Here is a 20,909-nt window from a genome sequence, read left to right as displayed (position 1 = left end):
GTTTTGCTCAATATTGCTTAGTTTTGCTTTGTTTTGTTTTGCGGCTCGAGACGCTAAAGACACAAGTTTGGAGAATAGATGGGGATTTTTTTGCTTTGCTTTGCTGCGCTGTTTGAGGCGCAAAAGACCCAACACAAGCGGTTTGGAGAATAGATTTGTTTTGTTTTGTCCCTCTGCCCAAGACACTAAAAACCCTACATAGGACAAGTGGTTTGGAGAATGGATGTTTTTTTTCCTACATAGGACAAGCGGTTTGGAGAATGGATGTTTTGTTTTGTTTTGTTTTGTTTTGTTTTGTTTTGTTTTGTTTTGTTTTGTTTTGTTTTGTTTTGTTTTGTTTTGTTTTGTTTTGTTTTGTTTTGTTTTGTTCGTTTCGTTTCGTTTCGTTTCGTTTCGTTTCGTTCGTTTCGTTTCGTTTCGTTTCCCAAGACACTAAAGACCCTACATAGGACAAGTGGTTTGGAGAATGGATGTTTTTGTTTTGTTTTGTTTTGTTTTGTTTTGTTTTGTTTTGTTTTGTTTTGTTTTGTTTTGTTTTGTTTTGTTTTGTTCCTCGGCCCAAGACACTAAATACCATACATATGATAAACGGTTTGGAGAATGGATGTTTTGTTTTGTTTTGTTTTGTTTTGTTTTCCGGCCCAAGACAAGCGGTTTGGAGAATGGATGTTTGTTTGTTTTTTTTCTACATAGGACAAGCGGTTTGGAGAATGGATGTTTTGTTTTGTTTTGTTTTGTTTTGTTTTGTTTTGTTTTGTTTTGTTTTGTTTTGTTTTGTTTTGTTTTGTTTTGTTTTGTTTTGTTTTGCTTTGTTTCTCTGCCCAATACACTAAAGACCCTACATAGGACAAGCGGTTTGGAGAATGGATGTTTTGTTTTGTTTTGTTTTGTTTTGTTTTGTTTTGTTTTGTTTTGTTCCTCTGCCCAATACACTAAAGACCCTACATAGGACAAGCGATTTGGAGAATGGATGTTTTGTTTTGTTTTGTTTTGTTTTGTTTTGTTTTGTTTTGTTTTGTTTTGTTTTGTTTTGTTTTGTTTTGTTTTGTTTTGTTTTGTTTTGTTTTGCTTTGCTTTGTTTCTCTGCCCAATACACTAAAGACCCTACATAGGACAAGCGGTTTGGAGAATGGATGTTTTGTTTTGTTTTGTTTTGTTTTGTTTTGTTTTGTTTTGTTTTGTTTTGTTCCTCTGCCCAATACACTAAAGACCCTACATAGGACAAGCGATTTGGAGAATGGATGTTTTGTTTTGTTTTGTTCTGTTTGTTTTTGTCTTCCTCAAAAAGACACTGAAAACCCTACGTACGACAAGCAGTTTAGAGAATGGCTGTTGTTTTTTTTGTTGTTTTTTTTATACACACATATACAGTAGGAGTGTGAAACATGGCGAGTTAGGGCAGCAACAGCTGATATAACTAACTTATCACGCTGTGGGCAATGAATGAATAGCAGTAGGGGTCTGAAAGGTTGTCTATGCTAACCAGCGGTAATGTGTCAAGACCACATCTGTCTGGCTGACCTCATTCAGCGGTAGAGCTTCACATGCTCGCCCAGACACTACAGAAGAGAGTAGACGATGACAGTATCTGGAGAGGATGGGCGGCAGAGCGTTTCAGGGTCATTTAGGCTGTAGAGCAGGGAGTTGACTGATATTATATGTTCACTGACTGAGAGAGGTTATCTCAGAACCGAGCCCAGTCGCTTCTCTGCCAAGATTCTTTTCCTGAGGGTATCCAGGCGGCGCTGCGCTAATTAAAGCAAACATCAGCAGAACGCCCAGCAGAATTTAGTCATTCAAGGGCACAGAGTTTTTATGCGCTGGTTACATTTTCCTTATGTTGAATCTCACTATGAAACTAACACATCATGAAGAGTTAGACAAACCGAGAGGACAACGGCTGAACTGCGAGTATGTTTGTAGGGCAGGATTAAGCATCTTATGATGGATTATTGACTTGAAAAATACATCTTGAGTTCAAGGCCTAGAAAAATAAATCACACAAACTGGGTCAGATTAAATTATCTCAGAATTTTTGATGAAGCCGTTGAGTTGATATAATTATCAGTCGGCATAGAGGCTTGTTGTTTGAGCGCACTTATATAAGCGATCAATCACAACAATGATGCGCTTCATGCAGTGATTTTCTCACTGTGCGAAACCTCTTGAACTCATTTGACAGTGATTTCAAAATGGAGTTTGAATAGACAATAGGTTTTGATTCAGATGCATTAGTATAAATCACTCTGGCTAGAATACATCCATTCAGGCAGTCTGTTATGTCTGTCCAACAAAAACCTCATATCAGTTTAATAAGAGTACTTTTGAAAGGCATTAATGGACTAAATGGACTGGTGTTCATTCCAGGGCATTGTACACCCTTTTTTAGGCAATTTATGTGGCAGTCCACTTGGTCCCCTTTGCCAGATAATACAATTATAAATATTATTGTTGTTGTTGTTGTTGTTGTTGATGCTGTATTTGTCCACTTTAAACATCCAAGGGCACATGATGTGTCAGTGTTATTTATTTATTTATTTATTTTCTAAATAGAGTTGAATAATTGTAATGTTGTAAGACACACTATATTCACTTTTGTAGATATTGCTGCATGTCCCTTCTGGTGATGTAATGCCCTGCTTACATGGCCGTAAACATCAGTGATTTGGTTTTTGTTTAGGGAAAGATTACCGCGTTGGAAGAGGGACCGTTTGGGGTTTAAATCAGCGTGGGCTCTGGAGTGTTGAATTACTGTCTCAAGAGCTGATAAGATCTTAGTTGTGTGTTTGTGTGTGCAATGAAGTTTGACCTTCATGTTTAATGGCTGAGAAAATGCTGTGACTAACAGTTTAGTTTTCATTGCTAACACTATACACCATCACGCCCATATGATCATGTTCTTACTGCATTAATATACTTTATTACATTAACATTAACACAAGCTGTTCCACAAAATAAGTACTTATATTGCATATACTGTGTGCAAAAATGTGGGACCGGCTTTTTCATGTATTGTGTATCAGGTTTATTTAACAATGATGGATTTGCAGATCATATGGTTACATCATTTATTGTTTAGTTGAAAAGGATGGAATTGTATAATCTCCACAAAGAAGTGATTTGGATGACAGAATAAGATATGACAGCTGCAAACTTCCTTTCTATTTTGCTGAGTTTTGTTTGGAGCTCATGATGTCAAATTGTGAAATTGTCTTGTGTTCAGTGGCAGTTTTAGGTTTTTTTCTAGTCTAAATAGGCCTCTGTATTTATTTTGCTATTCAGAATAGTGAGCTGAGGGAACAAGTTAGACATCAATGACAGAAAAATGAGAGCACATGAAATGTGCAGTAAACAGGATGTGGAATATCACTCCAAAACAACTAAAAGAACCATATTACAGGCAGGCCGAGTCCCAGTGTTACAAGTTGCATTTGCAAGTTTGTCTTCAAAAAGTTCTTTAGAATTGTTGCAAGGCAATGGGGAAGGCAATTCTACATATTTAAAAGCTACAATTATAAAAAAAAAATATATAAACATATTGGAATGTATGTTTAGGGCCTGGGGATGTTTAGGATTGGCAATCAATAAATGCAGCTGCTTATAAACCTACAGAACAAAATATTGCACAGTCACAGCTTTCTACAGGGACGGCCATAATGCCTCAATAAAAGCTTAGTACTTTCACATTTGATTAATTTATTAGATTCATCATTCAAGAATTAGATTCAAGTAGACAGTAGCTTTTACTCAGAGATTTACAGACAGTGTTTTAAAAGGGCAAATCAATCCTGGAGATATGCAAGAGACATTTTAAATCCGGAACTGATCATAATATCGAACATCAATTGGACATTTGACCATAGATATTGCTTTCTAAGCAAAAGTGGCCAATTTTTTTAATATATATATTTTTTTTGCTAAAATGTGACTCAGGTCTGTGCGTCCAGCCAACCAACCAATCTGCATGGGTTGCTTTGCTAATGATGTAGGCGTACCCGTGTATCTGATGAGGCTTTCAAAACGCGTGCAGGAAAAATATGTCGAGTCGCAGTGCGGATCTCCTCTGTCTCACAAGAAAAACTCAGCGGTGGAGGAGACTGGTATTGTGATGTTCCATGCTGCAGTCATGGCCAAAATCATCATACCTTACACACAGGTTTAGACATGATTGTTGTGTGTCGCGTTAAGAGTGCCGTCCAGACTTTGCAAAAATCCACCTGGATAAAATCTGGATATGCAAAAAAATCAGATTTTTGCTGGCAGATTGAACAAAGCCTAAATCAGATCAAAGTCGGATTGTTTTGAAATGCAGTCATATTGGAATTCATGCGACTTTTATGCCACTCTAGATTGACCTTTCATCACAATTCACAGGGAGTTTGATTGACAGGCGATCTGACCAATCATAATCCGCCGTCTTAACGTTGGTGGATTTGAACTCAAAAAACGGTGTGTACTGACGTTTTTCCAAGGTTGAAACAACATTCCTTCTGATGTTCATTCATTTTTATTTGATGCTATAAATTAACCAGAGGGATTTGATGATCGGTTCACGAGCAGCTTTAACTGAGGCTCTACAGCGATCTGTCTCGACACATTAGAGCCACAAAAAGGTATTAATTGTTTATATTTCTTTCAAAAATGACTAAATTTGAAAGTTGAGTCTTTGTTGCATATTATAATTAAGCTGCTGTCTGTCAGCGCGTTGTCAGTGTCCTCTTTGCTCCGCGATGTATTTTTCACTGTGTGAGAACATGATGTGTGACGTGAGAGCGGCATGGCTTGTCGGACACAGCAACAGTAACTAAAGGGGGCGGGTCTTTGCAAACGCTGGCGGGAGTCACTCCAAAGACTTTACATACCAGTGGTAGTCAATGGAGGAACAGTGAGGTCTAAGTATCACAATCACAGCTCTATACAAGCAAAAATAGAAAACTATTTTTCTAAAAAAAAAATTGGACAAAAAAGACTCTACGATACAGGGTAAACAGATATGAGCTTGGTCATGGTCTACATTTATATCCACAAAATATTAATTACAAATATTGATTTATGTATTACTTTCATTCATTTTATTTATTTTATTGACCTGCTCAAAAAATAACATCGCAAGTTTAGCTTTCGCCACTAGAGGCGCAGCATCCCCCCCGGCAGCCCCCTGAACTCCCGAAATGATCAAACCCAGACAGTTACAGAATCTTACAGTCACTGTGGAAAGCTACACGAATATCTCTAAATGGAAAACACATGGAAAGCTATCTTCAAAAGGCAGCGTATATCTTTAAATAATTTTTCTTATCACATCAAAGAAAGTGGCCTAGAGGGACAGCTGCATGTAGGGATGCTGAATAGAAGCCTGTCTCAAAGAGTATGCCACTGCTTTCCTTTCTCCTTGAAACAGCTCTTTTGAAGAGCTGCCCAGTTCTGCAGGAGCCCTGCGCAAAGGTCACGGCCAATTATGTTTCAGTATGTGTTGTGTTTTCTCTTTCTGCAGCACTTTGTGTATTAAAGAGCTCTTTAAGAATGTCCTCTGGAATTCACATCGGGTCATCAAACCAAACTGCCACTTTTCCTTTTTTTCCTCTTTTGACCCAGCTTTACATTTCCATGTCTGTGTGTGTTTTGACTTCTTTAATTCAGAAAACTGTCATTCTCAGCATATTTGACAAAATCAGCGACCAACCTTTTTATATAGGCTACAGCTGGCATGTTAATTAAGGACTTTTTATTTTATTTTGATGAATTGGTTAGACTGCAAAGATGGACATAAATACACACTGAAGATATTTGCAATTATCTACAAATGACTGTTAATGCATTTACCTTACGTGTAAAACATTTTACCAGTTACTGATGGGTGTCGAGTGAAAAATAACATTTTTAACCAGGCAATCTATTGGTGCTCTTAGCATAATTTTGCTAATCAGGATCCCAACAGGAAGTAAAGTTTCTTCAATTTAAAAATAGTTTAAGTTTTGCCTCCTACTGTCATTTCATTTTGCACTGTTTATGTGCACCTGGTTCCATGCTCATTTATTCTGTGTCCTACAGTGTGACCTTTACCAAACACAAAGTAGAGATAGAGATTTTCAGCATTAATATGAATAAAGTAGGTTAAATCTGTACTTATGTGTGTGGACATTAGCATATGAGTGTATAAGTGTTGGCAACAACAACAACATGTCAGAATAGTTTAGTGTGACTCTTGAACCTTGGCCCTCTCACCCCCTTCCCTCATCGGGAAAAAATAAACTCAGCATAACATTAGCCTAGCTTACCATGTCCTCTTCAATAGTACTGCATTAGTTACTTTTGACTAGAAATGCAACAAGCAGTCAGCGAAGTGAGTTTGAGGGTTGTCACCAAAATAAAACTAAATGTAATAAAATGCAAATCCTCATTACAAATAATTGCATCGTCACACAATCTCAATCTGCATTTAAGCTGAATATGGTGACAACTTGGCCAGGTTGCAAAATGTATGACACACAAAACTAAATTTAATTTAGCGCTCAGACCAAAGCAAATTAATGACAGACACTTCCGCATCATAGACAGTGAACAGCGATCGTGGCGTTTTGGAACCAATGTTGATAATTAATAATATCATTAGACAGCAGATGATTAAATGTTTATAACAGACCGTAATAAACGTATGGTTTATTTGGGAAAAATGGTTGGTAAATTTACAGATTGACCGGTAATTCAGCAAAATGACTTTTCTCAAATGAAGCTTAACATAAATAAAACAGTGGCAGCGGCGGCCAGAATTGAATATTTTGGCACGTGACCTGTTCGATTTTAACCTGTTAAGCTGCAACGCCACTTTTGAAAAATCCCCAGAAATGACATACCCAAACTAAAACAGATACAGTTCATGAACCCTTTGTACTAAAAGCACAAGTATGATCTCGTTTGAAAGCTGACACCTGGCAGTTTATTGTAAATGTAGAATTAATTATTGTCGTAATGACAAAAATTGTTATAAATAGCTTCAAAGTTTTGTAAAGTTATTAGAAATTATTTTTTATGAAACATCCTCATGAAAATAAAATTGAAATTGGCACTGGAGCAATCTAGAAATGCACTACAGCTAAAGCCACATGTCTAAACATTTTATGTTTAAAATCTGAAGATAATAAGCCCAAAACTCTGTATTTAGTTAAATGTTTTTCAAGACCATGTCATGTGACTAACAGTTAGGGCTAGCTAGCATGTTAGCTTAGCACACCATCAATACACGACAATATATGAGATTAAAACCATATTTATGCTCAAAACGTACTTTATAACTCAAGCCGAATGTTTTAAATAATCTTCTGTGATCTAATTTAGCTTCAGATAAAAAAATCAGACAGAAAATATATTATTTGATAGTATTATGCACAATGATGAAGTCTATATAGATTAGCATTACATTATAAATATAATCTATTATTATAAAAATACCTGGCATGGCTTGAAGAACACAGGCAAATCAGATATCATTGCAATCATGTTTATTGTCTTCAAAACATCTTTTATCTGCATGATTACAGCCGATCTCTGTTAGCTGTGTGTGTGTTCGAGGCTTCCTGGAATGTCACATGATCATGGCTCTTCTTCATGTGCCATATATGGACTATATTACTGTGCATATAGCGCCCTCAGGCTATTGGTATGAATTGAAAACACTGTGAATTAGAATACCAAACGCTCATAAAGATTACATTGACGCATTTGGGTATAAATTCAATAAATATTATTCCTGTCTATAGAAATATGATGTGAATCTAAAAGAATCTATCAATATTTCTCCAAATCTGCACATTTTTGAGCTAAAGCCCTGAGGGACGTTGTTTTGTGTATCGCTGTCATGACGACAGCACGGGAGTTTTTTATGAATGGGAGCGGCTGACGCGCATAATTCATATTAAAGGTATCGACTCATTTTTTCATTTAACTACCAAAACAGCAAACAGTTCCTTCTTGGTTGATGCTGCCATCCTGGGGTTTCGCTTAAAGGCCTAATTGCTGGGGCTGAAATGCTTTCAAAAGCATTGACTTGCTATTGGCTCTATGTAATTCGACAGCTGGACCACCAATCACAGAGCTGAAAGCGTTAGGTGGAAAAATCAGAATATGGAGAAAATGGGCATATACACAACACAACACAAACTGAATAGGCAGATTTGAAGGTTTTTTTTTTTTCCTCAAAAATATTTACTATAGATTTATTTTAAAGTTTTTAAATATTATTTTTACACATAGTTTAGCCCTGACTGTTCTCCTCTGATATATATATATATATATATATATATATATATATATATATATATATATATATATATATATATATTAGGGCTGTCAAACGATTAATCGCGATTAATCGCATCCAAAATAAAAGTTTGTGTTTACATAATATATGTGTGTGTATGGAGTATAATTATTTTCTATATATAAATACACACACATGCATATATATTTAAGAAAAATGTGTTATTTATATATAAAATATTTATATATAATATAAATTATATATAATATAAATATATATACACAGTATATACATGCAAATATTTCTTAAATATATACATGCATGTGTGTGTATTTATATATAGAAAATAATTATACACCGTACACACACATATATTATGTAAAAACAAACTTTTATTTTGGATGCGATTAATCGCGATTAATCGTTTGACAGCCCTAATATATATATATATATATATATATTTTTTTTTTTTATCAATAGTGATTTTAAATTACATTTTCAAATGTTTAGGAATACAGTTACATATGAACGGGGCCTTTAATGTTTTATGAACCATTTGTAAATTGTCCGTCACTAATTAAATACATTTTCAGGGTTAAATACACCTTGAGCTCTGTGAAATTAATGCTATCGAGTACCACAAACAAAACAAATGATTCCATAAAGGAGCTGTGGATTTTGCAGACCACCTAAAGAACTGTTTTGAACATTTGAAACAAGTCTGGAAGTTACTCGTGATCCAGCGCCAAGGATATTCAGGGCATCGTCTCCCTCTGAGACTTAACACAGAACAAACAATTAACAACCCATCCTGCATGAGTCTTTGAGTGCAACGTCTCCATATTCTTCAATGAGAAGACTTTCAAACTGTGAATATTTGAATCCACTGCATCTCATTTGGAAACTTGAGCCATGTTAAATGGACCAGGGAACATCTGCAGTCAAATGAGGCCTTCAGTAACTAGGGAGATTTGTGATGGATTCAAAGGCCATGGAAACAGTGGAAATGGATAACTGCTGTTATTTGAATGCGTTATGTATTCGAAGCATTTCGGCCCTGAAAAAACGCCTGTTTCTGCAGGTTGTCATTGTGTTGATATAATTCAGATCAGTGTTCAATACTGAGAGGCAAACCACAGGCCCACTGTTAAGATAAAATGCCTGATACTGGGATGTGATTAATGCACTCTCTGTTTTGGATTGTCATAGCAACATGAACTAATGGGCATAATTTTACCCAAGATGAATGAGTGCTGGAGACAGCTGATATCCCGTGTAAAAAGCTCAGGTCTGTGTCTCTGCTGGTCTCAGAGTTGTATTTTTATAATTTTACTCGGTTTCGCAAGCTAATTTGGTGCACCCCAAAGGGGTCTCCGTCTTTGATGACACCCAACTGGGCCTCCATTGTGCCAAATGAAATCCTTTGAGAATTTTTAATTGAAAAGCTCTATACGGTAGCCTTCATTCAGTTCATAATTCGGCGCACACTGTGAGTGACAGACAAGTATGACATCCGCCCTGCGGGTCACGTCTCGAGTCCCGAGGCAGCATATGATTACTGTGATTGCTTGATTCTAGAGCTCTCCACTGGATGACACTGATTGAAGCACAAAGGGGTTTGAGTCACATGATGATACATGTTGTATTGCAGCAAAGTAGTTGCAACTAATTCGCAGCCGCTTTGAATGGACGGACAAAAACAAAACAAGCTAAAAATAATGGTGCATCTGATCAGAGTTCTGAGAGTCTGTAAGGCTATTTTTCTCCATTCCTTCCAGGAAAAGGAAGTTCATATCGATTCACCACACTTTTACCTCACAGGGCCCATGGGCACTCTGGTAGAAAGAAACATGGACTTGGTAATCCATCTCCATTGCATCACAGCTCTCTGGGCTAGGAATTCTGTCAGTCGCAGAGGCACGGAACGGTAGAAAGACTCCGGAAATCACTTACCGCCTCTCACTTACATCAGAGTAAAGTGGAGAAGTGTTTCTCTCTCCTTCTACTTCAGTTAGTTTTATCCACCATTTGTTCTTTAAATCTAAGCTGCTTACAGATATAGACGTTTAAGAAGAAGGAATGGCTACTGTTCTGAAGGGTATTTAGGTTTGTATCTGAATTGCCATGAACTAATATTTTACTAATTCCGAGTGGAAATTCCGATATATTGTGTATGGTGTGGCTTTAGCTTAATTCAGTGACTCTTGATATTCTTTTGATATTCAGGATTCTTTGTACCAATTATACCAATATATACATTATAAAAATAATTTGCATTGTCTTTACCCTTGCATTTCAACAAGTGTTACATTTAAAAAAAAAAAACAATGTACACTGTCGTTTAAATGTTTGAGGTTTGTAAGGTTTTTTAATGGTTTTGAAAGAAGTCTCTTGAGCAAAAATACTGTAAAAAAAAAGTGTGTGTGTAGTGAAATATCATTGCAATTTAAAGAGCTATTTATTTTGACTGTTTATTTTAACTGTTCTTTTTTGATTCATTTTCACTGCACTTACAAAGTTTAATTTTTCAGTAGCTATTACTCCAGTCTTCAGAGTCACATGATCCTTCATAAATCTTTCTTATATGTTGATATTGGTGCTCAATAAACATTTCTTAAAATGGTAAATGTAGAAAACATGCTGAAAACTTTTTTTTTTTTTTAGATTATGCTATATATTATGCTAAGATTTTTCAGTGAATAGAGGGTTCGAGTTCAAAAGATTAATTTCAGGAATTATTTGAAATATAAATATTTTGTAACTTTATAAATGTGTCACTTCGCCCCCAAATGTCATGTGTTGCAAACAAAGACGAAAACAAAAGAGCTTGATCTATTTGCAAGCAATTTCTCTTTGTAATCAAAATAAACCCAGGGACATGCTTCTTAGGTTAACAGGAAACAAAACTCGAGAAACAGAAAAAAAAAAAAAACGCTTACATAATGAGGAGATCAGACCAAGACTGAACCAAAAACAGGGCTACAAATACACAGACACAATGAACATGTGTTCGAAATTGATTCATCTGTGAGCGCAGTCTTCTGGCAAGACGCAGGAATTAATTCGGCACAACCCTCACAGTGCATTATGGGTATTATCAAGCCTTTGAGTATACATCAGTCGTACACTCGTTATTGTGGTGCATTATGGGATTGATTGAGTGCACTTGATAATGTCCACTTTGGTTTCGGACACCACTACAAATGGCTGTACCCTCAAATAGTGCCCTATTTAAGGGTATGGGGGGCGATTTCAGACACAGCCTGGGGCTAAACAAAATAATTACCAAGACACAGGTGGAACACATGAGGGCAAATCAAAACCCATGGCAACAGAAGAGCATGAACAAACACCGGAAACTGAATTGAGAACAGCGCAAAACTAACTCAAGTAAAGTCCAACTCAAGCAAAACACTAACACAGATCGGATGTGACACCAAACTTTGAATGGTAGTATATTTTATATACTGTTTTTAAAGCTGCAATCGAATCATGTTAGTTAAATAAACCTACTTCTGCTCAGTTTTGAGCTTATAGACCTGTTGATATAAATGCAAATCCGAGAGGAGCTTTGAAGAACAATCCAGAATCATGTCACATCATCAACAATTAAATAAAGATAATTCAGTAATGAAGTACAAAGAACAGCAGGCTTTTTGCTGACGCCAGTGGTGCAGAAAAACACACATTTAACTGGATGCCAAATCAGATGGGTACATCAGAGAGAACTTTCTATGAAACAAGTCTTAAGTCCCATGAGAGAATTTATCTGTTTTTTTTTTTTGTTTTTTTTTAACATGCCCATGTTGTGTTGTATGAGATGCAAATCCGTTTGGCTCACTCAAGGCAACTATAATTAAATCCATGGTTACATTGGATTCAATCTGTGTTCATTTCTAAGTACTAAATGCCTAAACAGAAAAAAAAAAAAAAAAAACATATTGAAGACAGTGGCATGATTTATTAATTCCATGTGTATGATTCCTTTTTCCAAAGTCACACACAATTTAATGGCCAATAATGAGTCTCACATGGACCGTTATGTTGTAAAAACCAACGGTATGGCAGCTGAAACTGTCATAAATATTGTCAACAAGAGGAGCTGCTGTATGATGTCATAGCATAATCACAATAACCGCTATACATCTATTAAAGAGATCACAAGATGCATCTCAGCAAAATACTTTTTTGTTTCAGCAGGACAGATTTGCTTCCGTAATGTTGTGGTTTCAGTCCTGTCGCGTGGCAGCTTAATATACACAAAGATTAATCTCTATTTTACACTTACCTTAAGACCTGCTGAGATGCACACATTTCATGAAGTGCAGATATTTGATTGAACGTTCTCTGTAAAATGAAAACTGGTTGTATTGTGATTGAGAGGAGAACACAATTAAATATGTGTGAATTATTATTTTTTTTTTTTTACTGGCCTCTTTTTTCTTCTGATATTTCTATGTTTGCACTCGAAGGAATCTAGTTTGACATAGGAAAACATGCTGTATTCCTTTTTTTCTTTTTTTTTGTTCTTTTTTGCAGTGCAGACTTGCTAATGTAGTTTCAAGTGGTTACACATTTCTGCCACCTTGCATCATCTCCACACACACTACTTATGAGTTGATTCTACATTACTGTGCAACCATAACATTGAAAAGCCATATTCTGCTTTTGCTGTGGTAAAAGGATTCTTACTTTTGACATCAGTGTATCTTGTAAGCTGTGATGCATGGTGAAATAAATAACCTATTTTTTTAACCTTTATTCTGTATTGATATCATTTCTTTTTTCTCTCAGAGGCCCCAAAAACGTATGTCTGAAACAAATGAGAGTAACTTAAATAACTTATTATTTTCCCTTCAAATTATTTTAATATGATTCTCTTTTAGTCAAAGCCCAGACTCAGAGCCAGATATTATTGAAGCCTCACCTCTCAGCTTTACTAAATAGAAGTAGTGCACTATTTTGGAAATGTGGTTGCCATCCATTCTGATCACTTTTTTTTTTTCTGTTTGAGATCAATTTGATTGTTTTGACATGTTTCCAATTTAAATTAAAGCAGTACATGTTATAAAGCCTTTCACAATTATGGTTAAGCACTGGTTTGGAAAAAAAACAGAGCTGGTCACATATTTAAATGTAATAAATTGTTTTATTCATTTATATATATGCTGCCAGGGTTGGAAGTATCCCTAAAATAGGTATCTAGTGTTCTTTTATGGGTGTATATATGTATGCATACATATGTATTCGCAATGCATATTTTTCAGCTTTTGGCTGGAATCATGTTTGCGTACTGTCCCTATTGAAATAAAGTAATAAATAAAAAATAAAAATAAGCCATGAAGTTTCAACTTGATACACTGTTAAGTGCACATTCCAAGGTAGTAATAGAGCCTTGGAATCTCTGAGATCCCAAAAAGAACATTGTTACGACCCGGATCAAAGTCATAACATAAAGAGGCCAATTCACAAGATGGGTTTCAATAGAGAAAATATAGGTTTATTTAAAGTTAAATAAATAATGCCTAGAACCCACTCTTCACAAAAATACACAAAACAAAAATGAGAGAGAAATAGACAAAATCCAGGAGCTTCTTAAATAGGTTGCCACATGTACAGCTGGTTTTCTTTAGGGCAATCCCGCCCACCAATGAGTCGGTCCTAGATTTCTCACAAAAAAACGAAGAAAAAAAACTAAAGTTAAAGAACAGGGGCAGGGCTGTAACAAACATGAATTTGATTGTGGATTTGTATACAGAGCCCAATAGTGACAAAAAAAATACTTTACAAACTATTGCCCTAACTCTAGGCCAGTGTTAGCAACATGATGTTGTTGATATGTATTCATCCAATACAGTGACATTGCATTTTACAAAGTCATTGGCTTAGAACTTCACCTGTGGAGTACATGTTGTCACACTGGCGCACTGTGTTTGCTTGTCTTGCAGTTCCCCCGAGAGATGGAGTGGCTGATCTTCTCCCTTCTGGTGCTGGCTGTGTCTGCTTCGGGGCAGCTGTGCCCCAAGCGTTGCATGTGCCAGAACCTGTCGCCATCTCTAGCCATCCTCTGTGCCAAGACTGGCCTGCTTTTTGTGCCAACAGTCATCGACCGGCGTACAGTGGAGCTGCGTCTCACAGAGAACTTTATCACCGCAGTAAGGAGGAGGGATTTCGCAAACATGACCAGTCTCTTGCACCTGACGTTGTCCCGCAATACCATCAGCCAGATTTTGCCTTATGCTTTTGCCGATCTTAAGCGGCTGCGTGCACTGCACCTGGACAGTAACCGCATAAGCGTCATCACGGACGACCACTTCCGAGGACTCACCAACCTACGGCACCTTATCCTTGCCAACAATCAACTGCACAACATCTCGCCACATGCATTTGATGACTTTTTGGGGACTCTTGAGGACCTGGATCTTTCGTACAATAACCTGGTGGATATCCCATGGGACACTATAGGACGCCTCACCAATGTAAACACTCTCAACATGGACCATAACCTCATAGAGCATGTCCCTCTAGGAGTCTTTTCGAACCTACACAAACTAGCACGCCTGGATATGACATCCAACAAGCTAAAGAAAATACCCCCTGACCCATTGTTCCTTAGGATACCAGTTTATGCCAAGTCAAAAGGGTCACCCCTTTCCTCCCTCGTCCTAAGTTTTGGAGGGAATCCACTACATTGTAACTGTGAACTACTCTGGCTAAGAAGGGTAACGCGAGAGGATGACCTGGAAACTTGCGCGTCACCTCCCGACCTTATGGCAAAGTACTTCTGGACCATTCCAGAAGAGGAGTTCATCTGTGATCCCCCTGTGATTACAAGGAAATCTCCCAAAACCTTTGTCATGGAAGGTCAACCCACCAGCCTGAAATGCAAGGCCAATGGGGACCCAGACCCAGACATTCACTGGATCTCCCCAGAGGGCCGTCTAATCGCCAACACCTCCCGTACTTTAAGCTTTAGCAACGGGAGCTTGGAGATCAACATCACTTCCTTGAAGGATACGGGAGTCTTTACCTGCATTGCGTCAAATGCTGCGGGGGAATCTACAGGCACTGTGGAGTTGGTGGTCAGCCCACTGCCACACTTAGCTAACAGCACTAACCGGATCCGAGAACCTGATCCAGGTCCATCCGATATTCTAACCTCTGCTAAGTCGACTTCATCAGTCAGCAATGAGACCAGGTCTCAGGAGAGGAAGGTGGTACTTGCTGAGCTTACGGCAAATTCGGCACTCATCAGGTGGCCTTCGCAACAACATTTCCCTGGAATCAGGATGTATCAGATTCAGTACAACAGCTCGGCAGATGACACCTTGGTCTACAGGTAAGAAATCTAATTACAAAGAAGGCTATATGGTTGTGCTAACATGGCAATGTTATTGTGGTGCAATTTGGCATCTAATAACATATCTAGCCTTCTCCTATAAGTGTATCACAATGATATGATGTTCTTGTGTTGTTAAGTATCTCAATTGATGTCATTACTGGGACTTGCTTTAAATATTGCTGCTGTTTATTTACTGTATTGTTTAATTGAACAATCAATGGCCTTCATCTCCATGGACCTGCCTTGTGCTTCATTTTTCAGTATGACAAAAAATGACAGGTGCAACTTTATCTGTATTGCACTGCAGGATGTCTTTGTCACGATAAAAGAGAAAATCTTTGCTTCATCTGTCAGAAGTTGCACTGTTTATGGACCATGTATTCCCAGAGCACTTTCTAAAGCTGTGGGATATCCAGAATTCAAAGTGTTTGTGCTCAATGTTCTTTGAGCCTCAGAAATCCCATTCATGAAAGAAGACAGAAATATCAGAGAAGATGACTCTATGGTCAGACTAACAGATGATTCTTTTTGACGTGAAAGAGAAAACAAAATATGTGCTGGGAGAGGTGGGCACAAACCAGGCTAATTTGTCTTTTTCTAATGTTTAGAATCCACAGCAATTGTGATATCTTCTCATTCACAGCTGTTCTGTATGTTTAATTAGTCTGGGTGCTGGGGAAGACCGTGAATTAGCATCCATCTCACAACCTTGGGCAATATGCTACAGTGAAAGAATGGCCATAAAAGCTAAACACATTTTCTGGAAGAAAAGAAAAACTGAATGGATGAAAGATAATTTGGCTTTATGAATCAATGATACTAGTTCAGGGATACAAGAACATTCTGTGCATGCTGGATTTGAAGATAAAGGCAAGGGGCACTAATGGAAATTATGCATTAATTCAAATTAATTATACTAATGACATTCCCAATATTGCTATCTCTATGCAGATAATATAAATATGCCTTAACATTATTCAAGGGACCCAAAATATTAAAGTTATTAAAGTACACCCAAAGTGAAAATTCTGTCATTATTTATTTGCCCTCATGTCCTTCCAAACCTACAGTATATGATTTTCTTTCTTTCGTGTTGCACAAAAGGAGTCCAGGGGACGATTTTAGAAAAGGGAATTACAAATTATAATTTTGATTCATATAAAGCTATATAACATCAAAAGACTTCACACCACATGTATAAGTAGAGCAATAAGCAGCACTTATATTTTCCTTTTTTTTTTTTTTCAGCTGAACTACAGTAAATGTTTAAGAGTGGATTACTGTGAAATTCTGGGAAACTGGGTCATCCCAAGGAGAAGTCCAGCTTGCCAAACCTCATGCGCATTAAAGCAGAACGATTGATTCTAAAAAAGGCATCCAGTCACTTTTGCTTAAGCTTTCTCTTTTCTTTTTTTGACCTTTTAACCAAATCTCCACATTGCTCCTGCTTCTGATTGAATAAGCGTCAATAGGTTTGTCTAGGCCACATTGTACCATATTTCTCTATTAGAGTCAGAGTCATGATATGAGTAAATACGTACAAAAACAGTAAAAAATCCATAAAGGTTATGCTGGATTTGGACAGGCACTTGTGGTCTATTATCAGTGATGATACTGGCCACACTTCCCTCTGACAGGATGCCACAGGAAGTACATGTACCACTGACAGCTAAGAGTAACACCTTGAACAGCCTCTCCAAAAGAACAGACGAATAGAGACATCAAAATAGGTTTCTGCTTTCTTTTCACACTAGAGGACAGCTGGAGGGGACAAGAACACTGAACCAGCACGTCACTTTATGCAGGTTTTTTTTTTTTATCCCATAAATGAAAGGCTGCCTATTGTAAGGCTGGTGTTTGGTTAGGCTCTTTGTTTTCATGTGTCATGTGATCACCATGTTTCCCTTGTGTTCATGCCATTTGCTTTTGTTTTCATTTGTGTAACATTGAGCTTGCTGTAATGGTTCCACTGAAGCAGAGCCAATTTTCTGAGCCCAAATGCAGTTTATTTCATGATTGAAAAAAGTGTACAAACAAAGCAACAACTTGAAAATAAAGATGACTTAAACTTGACTAAAGCATGGTGTTGACATGAAACTCACAGGAGTTGACTGCAGCATCAAAAGATGATAAAGCTTGACAAACACGCAAGGCAAAATCAGGGCTGTAAATACACAGACTACTAATGAGCAATTGAGCAACACCTGAATTTAATGAAACCAATGAACCAATGAGAACATAATACAAAATTAAACAAACACATGGCATGAACACAAGGGAAACATGGGGATCACATGACACATGAAAACAAAGAGCCCAACCAAACACTTGTGCTGCGTTCCAGTCCTCTTTTAGACACGCACTTGCGAACTTCCCTAAGCACTTCCCCTCGGGGGAATCCCTGCCGCCATTTTGAAGTGCGTTCCACTTCGTGAAGTGGACGAGGGAAGTTTATATGGACAGACCCTCGTTCCCTTGATTTTGACAGAGGGAGCGAGTCTACTTCAAAAGTACACTTCAGGCACCTATATGTCCCACAATGCAGTATGATTGTGACGTCCCCACAGATCTCATCTAATCATCACCACAACAAACAACTCTATGATATATTAATTATATATTTTTTTTAATTTAAAACAACCCAAACACGCCTATAAACATTTGTATGCTGCATTACACAAATTCTTAAAGGAAAAAAAAATGCAAATAATAAATCAACTCCATAGCTGATTCCAAGTGATCAAGGGCTTAGGACGTTCCAGTTCAGCCCGCCGCAGTTTCCGCCAGTAGTGGGCACTCGTGCAACGTAAGCAATGACGTACATCCGAGTGAACGAGACGGAGGGAAGTTAGCGAGTAAAGGGCATGACAATTTTGGACTGGAACGCAGCCCTGGCCTTGCACCAAAAAGACTGCACCGTAGGTATGTGAATATGAATATGTACGAATAGGCAACAGCACTTTAGTAATTTGTTAAATTCATGTGTTTGCCAGGGTTGTGCATCATTCAGAAATTAATTGAATGACCTTGAAATTCTAATTATATTTCTGAATTTGAGTTGAATATGAATTGAAAGTAAAATAGAAAGTAAATAAAAAGGTAGCGTTTATCAAGGCAAACTTTGAATTTTACAATCGCAAAGCCAAGTATAAAAAGTCTTGGGGACAGATGGCTTTAGTGTGAAGTGGCTGCAGTAAAAAAAAAAAAAAACACTTTATTCATCCAGGCCAATACATGTCAGAATAACATCCAGGAACATCAGCACGAAGTAGAGGCAAAATGTGAACAAACACGTAGACATGTGGTGCACCCGAAATTGGATGCTATCTGAGTAGGAATTTGAATCTGAATTTACTGTGTGACTGTCAAGTATAAGAAATGATGTTCTATATAGTATGAATAAGGGTACAGGGTTATTTTCCATTTCAAAATTCCAGACTTGCCAGACTCACTGCCATTCATAAATCCTCTCCCGTGGCCTCATGGGATAGTAAAGTTTCATCGGAAGTAGTAGGATATGTGGGTATTTTTCGCCCACTTTTTTCCGGAAACTATGTATTTGGACATACTACTTTTTTGGTGTACTTCGCATACTATATAGTAGAGAAGTATTTGATTTTGTAAGCAGCGAAAGAATGCACATTTAGGTAGGCTTTTATCTAAGTAATCCAAATCACATTCAATGCTATCATTTGGCTGAAAGTAGCATTTGGTGCTAGTATAGCCATAAGCTAATGTGTACAGGAGAGTTAACAAAAATGTGCCTTAATTGTCATTGAAAATCATTGAAAGGGTTGATTAAGTGGCTTTGCTTATAGAAGTGTCTGATGGGAAGAAAGCATAATCAGTGATCACACATCAGTGATCACAAATTCAGTTCAGTTGCAAATTATCATTGTTTCAAAAGAATGCTCTGAGCAGCAGCATATGCTTGGCTTTGTCTTTAAAGCACATCTTGTGAGGGTAATACTTTTATTCTCTGAGACTGAGTGTTTTATTTTGAGAAAGAAAAGAGCACAGCTGTGTTCCCTAAATAAAGATCCTTAAGAAAGCCTTGTGTAAGACTGCAGAAAATAAGCTTATCCATGTAGCGCATGGTAAAAGTGGTTAAAAGCAGCTCCTCATAAATCAGAGACTGAGCACTTTGTTGTTTAACAGCTAAAACGCTGGTTTTTGTTCCGTTTCCATTCCATCTTGTAATTCTGAAATCCGATAAGCACTCTTCGGATAGGATTAATTTTCCGAACAATGTTTAATTTACAATTATTATGTGATTTGATTCGGACAGGATCGAAACCCATTGAAATGTGCAAGACTTGCATATGCGATATAATTTCAGCATTATGTGTATAAGGGAGGAATTAAATCAAATGAGCACCATACTTGACTTTTAAAGTAGTTCAGAAGAGTTTGTGATCAGACTTTCCTTATTTATTTACTTTTGTACATTGGATGGGATGCCAGCAGTACTGGAACCACCAACTGTTATTTTACCCTGACCAAAAGATTGAAATATATAAGGTGCACCAGGTAGTGAACTTGACATAGTCAACATATATTATAAGCGAAGGAGTAGAGTTAGCCGGACATGTTCAATTCGGATGGGATTAAACAGGATTTTCTGCAAAACACAAACTCCTCAGGGAAAACCTGTCTGAATAGTGAATAATTAATACAGTGTGACAAGCAAATAGTGAATGACGTGCTGAAATTCACAGTTGGTGCGAGTGACAGTACCATGAGTATTGTGGGTATGTTCATGTGCATTATTGGTTATTTCTGCACTGTTTAACTGTGAATCACACAGTGGGAATGTCACTGAACATGAGATGCATGGATGGATAATGGATTAGAAGAAGAAAAAAAAATCTATTAAATTAGATAAAGCAAAACTTTCACTAGTGGTGAATTACCATTTTGAATTACCATCATCAAAACTGTGTCAAAAAATTAATAAAAAACAAATAAGAATTTCATATAAAGTTGCATTAGACTTGAATACATAAATTTACACTACCTGGAAGCAATTTTGTACTGTAATTTTTAACTAAAGCTTAAACTATTAAAATCGTTTTATGATATAAATAAAGCTAAAATAATGAGAAAATATATAAATAATAGATGAAAAACTTAAAAAAAGTTTGTTACTGACAAGACTGTATAGCTACTATTTTAAAAACAGCCCAGTTACTTTCATGTGACTGAAAATGAATTGAAGTAAGTAGCGTTGCTACTTTTAATTAGTTGCCACCCAACACAGGCAGATGGGTGTTCTGCTAATACAAATGGCAGAAAGGTTTTACTCTTAGC

General features: G+C 37.0%; 1 protein-coding gene across 2 annotated transcripts in view; it reads left to right on the top strand.

Annotated features, from left to right (window-relative positions):
• LOC307166831 (leucine-rich repeat and fibronectin type III domain-containing protein 1-like protein) overlaps positions 1-20,909 on the top strand; it is a 111,188-nt gene that overhangs the window by 52,151 nt on the left and 38,128 nt on the right. For both annotated transcript variants that reach the window (XM_079885527.1, XM_079885528.1), the window contains exon 3: positions 14,206-15,596. In XM_079885527.1, the coding sequence (XP_079741653.1) occupies positions 14,218-15,596 (1,379 nt within the window). In that variant the 5' untranslated portion in view covers positions 14,206-14,217. The remainder of the gene's footprint in view (positions 1-14,205; positions 15,597-20,909) is intronic.

The sequence above is a fragment of the Squalius cephalus genome (genome assembly GCF_949319135.1).
Source record: "Squalius cephalus genome assembly, chromosome: 11".
Taxonomy (NCBI): Eukaryota; Metazoa; Chordata; class Actinopteri; order Cypriniformes; family Leuciscidae; genus Squalius; species Squalius cephalus.
The sequence above is the reverse complement of the archived record's forward strand: the minus strand, read 5'-3'. Positions and strand labels throughout refer to the sequence as shown.